This window comes from Myzus persicae, unplaced genomic scaffold, assembly GCF_001856785.1.
Source record: "Myzus persicae strain clone G006 unplaced genomic scaffold, MPER_G0061.0, whole genome shotgun sequence".
Classification (NCBI taxonomy): Eukaryota; Metazoa; Arthropoda; class Insecta; order Hemiptera; family Aphididae; genus Myzus; species Myzus persicae.
Window position 1 is genome coordinate 23,613 of NW_019104223.1, and position 6,771 is coordinate 30,383.

General features: G+C 28.5%; 1 protein-coding gene across 1 annotated transcript; it reads right to left on the reverse strand.

Moving 5' to 3' along the window:
* Nucleotides 1–3,020: 3,020 nt before the first annotated feature.
* LOC111040195 (lipoyl synthase, mitochondrial) lies at nt 3,021–6,312 on the reverse strand. The gene is made up of 7 exons (XM_022324001.1): nt 6,066–6,312; nt 5,685–6,005; nt 5,466–5,622; nt 5,337–5,394; nt 5,089–5,247; nt 3,668–3,783; nt 3,021–3,591 (listed from the first exon to the last, which is right to left on the reverse strand). Exons 1-7 carry the CDS (start codon nt 6,123–6,125, stop codon nt 3,335–3,337), a joined length of 1,128 nt encoding a protein of 375 aa, XP_022179693.1. The 5' UTR covers nt 6,126–6,312; the 3' UTR covers nt 3,021–3,334.
* Nucleotides 6,313–6,771: the final 459 nt, after the last annotated feature.

The window sequence follows — 6,771 nt, forward strand, 5'->3', positions numbered from 1 at the left end:
GATGAATTAAACATCAAATAAATTACTTTAATAGTTTAATCACAATAATATCATCAAATATAGGTACTAAATTACTAAGTAAAATTAAAGGCTGACAGACCGTCTTTGGCTCTTTGCTCAAAATCGTTTTCGTATACAATTACTGTAGGACGTAGGTACATCATTGAATTCAAAGTGAACACCATCCATTACAGTGACCATAGGCGGAGATCGGGGGGGGGGCTTACGGGGGCTTAGTCCCCCCAAAATAAATGATTTGAAGTTAAAGACCCCCTAAGAATATTAAACAAACAATACCGTAATTTTGTATAATTTGCAGAACTTTTTTCATTATTTTATATTCTTATATCCACAATTATATAAGTGTACCTAGTACATTACATACACACTATTTACCAATTTATTATTTACGGTAACATACCGAACAATAAAGTCACAATTCACAATAATATTATATTGTGTTTATATACCTAATGGCTAATATTGTACATATTTTGTACCAATTGGCCATCTATATTGAATAACATATTATACCATTCTATTTTAGATGGGAAAAATATTATTTCTTTTCCTAATTTTTGTTAATTCTAGAGAAGCGATAGCTATTATAGGACTATCGCTATAGCTGTATTAAACCTATCGTAAGGTTTATCGCGATTGAATGAATCGTTAACCGTATTGACAATTTTATACTAAATTATATTTTACTTATTGTTTGATGTTCTTGGGAATACATTTCTTTTGAGATTGTGATTTAGATTTTTAGTAAATAATTTAGTTAAAATATGTTTGAAATATTTAAATTTAAATCGTTTATTAATTATTCTTTTTTTTATGTTTGTAACTATTTAAGTTGTTATGATAACGAGTCAACGAGAACAATTTTTTATGAGTGATCTAATGTAAAAAATAGTTTGTCGGGGGCGTGGGGAAAATAAATAATAAAAAATAAAAAATAAAAAATAAATAAAAAATCAGAAACTACTGGACATTTTCTAATTTGACTTCCCAAATTCAACCAACTAGAAAACATACCAAAGTTGAAAATTGAAGCATTATTTCGAGTAGGTATGTATAGGTACTTATCTTATATACACGCACAAAAAATATTTTAAAAAACACGTCATTGTGAAATCAATACATTGTCCACCACACTTATGATCTATAGTCTATACCTAATAAGTACTGTCTAGGTACAACATTATTTTTCGTTACAAAACATTTCTTTGCAAATGTTATTCTAATTAATTAATAATTATAGGTATATATCCTGTTCTAACTATTAAAAAAATAAATAGTAGTTACTGCAAAATGCCAAAATGGCTATAATAATTTATAACCTTGCAATGTAAATACCTATTTCAAATTATCAGAGCTGTACCTTTATAGTTTATACTGAAGCAGACCTCTAGTTATGTGCACCTTTAATCATTTTAACTGACATAACTAGGGCAGTCCCTAGAGGTAAACCTCCGGGAATGTGGGTGATTGGGGGAATGGGGGTGACACGACAAATTACCTATTGTATTAGTATTTTAGTAAGTACATCAAATTGAAATTTACAATCACAAATGTTTAGGTGTCTTAAAATAATAATAACATCTTTCTCATAAAAGTTGTTCGGTCACTGAGAGAAAAATCCTTAGGTATAACAATTTTGATATTTGGATACGATTCATTAAGCATATAATCATGAATATGAATTATTTGTAATACATCAAAAGTAATTTTAATACGGTATTGACATTCTAAATTTAAAATAAATAATGACTGAAATATCAAAACATAAAAAATTATGTAAATTTATTTATTTCTTTCTTTTTATTAATAAAGATAACATTCGGCGTCGGCAGCAAGACCATTGGGAGATATGTATTAGTATTACAGCATGTTAAGACTTAATTGGTAAAATAATGTTAATGTTAAAATAAAGAAAATAATATAAACAAAAAAGGAAAAAAAGTAAATAATAGTGTACTTGTTAGTTGTTACTTAAATTAGTTTGGCAATCCAGGTTGTTGAAGAATGAAGGTTAAATACAGTGGCGTAGCCAGGGGGAGGCTGAGGGGGCTACAGCCCCCCCCCCCCGAAATGTTAATACAATTTAAAAATTATTTTAATGGTCTATGGTATTCGATCAAAAACTAAACCACCGCTATGTACAAAATTGATCAGCCCCCCCCCCCCAAAAAAAAAAAAATCCTGGCCACGCCACTGGTTAAATATATTTGTATTGTACCTAAATGTATTATATTTTTATGTAGTTTACTTATATTATTTAAATAATAAACTTGACTGATGACAATTATGTTGTACCCTTTATTTAATAAATAATATTTTATGAATATAAATTATACTGATATTTTATAAAAAGAATTGAAATTTAAAATTAAAAAAAAATTGCGATTTAAATTTGGTGATTTAATATACTGGGGGAGGGGGACCAAACGTCCTATCTTCATAATTGAAGTGGACGAATCGTCAATGATTTCATCCTAATATTCCCTTTAAATCCAGTTCCATGTAGTATGATTAGTATGAACACCTTAAGTCTTATAAAATGATACAGATGCGGCTATACAAGTAGCCAACAGAGTACCATGGAGTAACAAGGGGATTATAATAATAAAGCATCTATAAAGCCTGGACACGATAAGAAAAAGCACAATGTACATACCACAGAATGGTACAATCACTCGGAGCATAGGCCGACCCTAAATGTAGGTAGTGCTCATATAATTATTATCATCAGCCCTCTAGTCAACAATTTTATAAATACAACACATCTAAATTTTTTTTTTGGAAATTTCTTTGTTTTATGTTATAAATGACATAAAACTTTGCTATATGTACACAATATAAAACTACAGAGTGCACATGGTAAATCGATCAATTTTTTTCAAATTCACTTTCAAAATATTATTTAAAATTGAATTTGGTAATTTTAGCATAATTATGTCAAATATATAGGTAATATGATTGAGGCATAGGGTGTTTTGCCCCATGAAAAATCACAGGACTAAGACTCAGCAATGTCTTTAATTTTATCAAAAACAAAGATAAATCATCAAAATATACATTTTTGCATATTTGTAAACACTTTACGCCTTTATGCATACACATATAGTGTATATATATACACATAGCACAAGAGCTCTATTTACATTCAATTTCCAAATACTATGTATAATAATTATAATATTTTCATAGCTATAAACTTAGCATTAAACTTTAAAAACTGTCTACAAGGTTTTTTAACAATACATAAAATTATATTTTATATTTGAATATTAACACAATAAAAATATAATAAACAACAATAACAAAAATATATTTAAGTTTTGTCAGAATTTTTAGTCTCTTGTGCTTCTTTACGTTTTTTTAATACATTGCCAATAAAGAATTCACCAGCTTTGTACGAACTCCTTACAAGTGGACCACTTGCTGTATACAAAAATCCCATTTTATCGCCAACCTCTTGCCAATGTTTAAACTTTTCAGGAGTGACATATTCTACTACTTTTAAATGTCGTTTTGTAGGTTGCATGTATTGTCCGAGTGTAACACAATCCACTAATGATTCTTTTAGATCTAAAAAAAACAATTGTTGTTAAGTAGAAAACTACAGGAAAATGATTATTCCACATTTTCAATGTACAATAATCACCTTTAAATGTTTGTTCAATTTGCTCATCAGTTTCACCAAGACCCAGCATTATAGATGATTTAGTTATGAGTTGTGGATTAAATTCTTTGGCCTTATGTAACACTGACATAGTTTGTCTATAATTATAGATTAATAGTTAATTAGATTAAAGATTCATTTATTATAAGTATAATAGTTGAAAGTTATAATTACAAAAAAAAAAAAAATGGTAATTTATGACTTAACAATATCAATGAGCTAATTGAGGGTGGCTCCCCCTTAATGATCCAAGTATGATAAATACTAAAATACTAGTATACTACATCATACTTTATATAAAGTGTTTAGTTTTATAAAACCATTTTTAAGGATTATTATCATTAGTATGAACATCATTTTAATAACTCAGAAATTACTCATAAGAATTTTGATTTAAATACACCAACATTTTCAAAAAAATCATCTGCTAAATAATTTTCAGTCAAAAATGGGAATTTTCATTTGAAAAATAGAAGTTTATATCGCCATAGGATACTTCTGAAGTAGTACAAAAAATATAAGGAATTTGAAAATATGATCTTTTGATCTACTTAAAAATGATTTTTAGAAAATACTATAAATCCGTCTTTTCTAATTTCACATATTTTAAATGAGGTATTTTACAGTAATTTAATCAAATGGAATGCAAAAAAAGACACTAAAAGGAATTAGCAGGAAAAACGTATATTTACGCCAATGCTTTTTTTGACAGTCTATTTTAAAAATGTATTTATATGTCTATGCTCCTCAATGGGTAAAAGGGGAAATATGGGGTTGAGCATACTTAAAAAATTACCTTGTATAGCCATATAGATAATACTTATTAATAAATTATATAATTTATGAAATAAAAAATACGCAATAAACATTTCTAAGACTCAATGAATCTATTGGTACCCATAACTTATACCTCAATTGGTTAAGTTGTTCAAAAGTTATACAGTTAATACAAAATACATTTAAAAAGTACAATACATACTAGAAAGACAAGTTAATATATATTTAACAATTGTATATAACATATTTCTTGAGGAGTACTTTTTGCTGTATACACACTGCCAAGTAGGGGGAGGAAATATAGATAGTAGCACTTGTTCTATCGTGGGAGGGAGTTTAGTTTGAGAATTTAACCTATGACACTATATGTAGTGTGGACATGTGATATCACTCTGAAATATAATAACCACTGAGCCATTATTAAATAATCAATTTAGCTCCGACGTGGATCAATTATCAATGTGAGTGTAGTACAGTTGTTGAGAATATATATAACAGTATAATATTAAATAATAGTTATATTATCATAGAATATTTATTTAAATGTTTTATTACAGTTAAATTAGATAAGTGATTAATTTAATAATTCTTTAAGCATTAATAAAAATTATTTATATTATATTTACCTATAATTTGCTCTTCGATCTCTAACAAATGGTGTTAGCTTTTCAACAGTTTCAATATTATGAGCAAAAACATCTAAACCGGAATCAACAATAGTTTTAACATTATCTGCTGATCCCCGAAAATCTGGTACCAAGCACTCAATCATTATATTAGGATTACTAAGAAAAAAAAATATAACAATGTTAACAAAGCTGGTATAAAAAACATTATCACAAATTTAATTATTACTATCTATATTTTAACAAACCGATGTTTTATTTCAACTACAGTTTCAGCAAAATGGGCAGATCCACCATCTTCCAAATCTAAATAAAAAGTTCAGTACATACTATCTATCAATCAATAAAATATGTAACTTTCTCTTTATTTAATATACCATCACGATCAACTGATGTTAACACGATATAATCAAGTCCCCATGATGCAATAGCTTTTGCTGTGTTAACTGGTTCGTTGGGATCTGGAGGTGGTGGTGCTCGAGATGTTTTGACTGAACAAAATCGACATCCCCTAGTACAAGTGTCACCCAATAGCTACAAAGTATTTAATCAATAAAAGTAAAATGACATACAAAATGTATTTGTTTAAATGTTACCATTATTGTTGCGGTAGCTGTGCCATGTTTACCTCCACCCCAACATTCACCAATGTTTGGGCATCGAGCTTCCTCACAAACTGTATGCAAGTTTAAGTCACGCAGCTGTTCTTTTATTTTTGAAAAATTTTCCCCAGTTGGTATTTTAGTTTTAAGCCAAGGAGGTAAACGCAATCTATCTTCTTCACCTTTTGCTCGACGCAATTTACCACTATAGTTTTTTGATGTTATAGGTGTTTCATTTATAAAATCTGACAAGTCCGGGCCACTTTGAACTATCTCACGGAATTTATCTCTAATGGTTGACTTAGGTCTACAAGTCTGAAAACAATTTTTATTTTTATTATGGTTTATTAATTTTGTATGATTTCAAATATTTACCTTGAATATTAGATGGTTTGGTTTCCAGCTTGACCCAAATTTATTAAATAAACATGACATTATAATCAAATATGTTAATAAAGTTGTTTGGCCACAAATCACAATAGCTTAATATTAAAATAAAATGTATGCGGAGTCAACACCATTAACTAAAATAGCTGAATGATGAAATTACGAAAGTTCAAAAGAGAACAAAAAATTATTCATTATTTCATATTTTCATATTATCACTGATAATAATATATTATCATTTATCATAATTCATAGACGTCCTAGTTATGGCTTACAAGGTCTATGGATATCAAGGTTTATAGATAATACAGGTTGCCTCATTCCGAAATTTTGAAAAAGTAGGAGTGGGGAGATAATTCGACTGACGTCATTGTACACTCGTGTCTCGTACACACATCGACAACACAATATCTATAGACTTAGGTATATTTGAATAGCTTATTCCCAGAAAATATGCTTTTATTATTATTATTATTAAACAAAAACGTTATAGGACTATATGGCAATACGGGTAATCATTATTTTGAGAAAATAAAAACATTTTATTTAATTTCCCAGTAAACATGTATAGGTACAGGGTTGGCCGGTTGGACAAGATACTCAAAAAATAGTATCATGATACATGCATTTAGTGTATTAAGATACAAGATCAGGGGCGCCATTTGGGGGGGTGCAGGGTGTGCACTTGCAAACC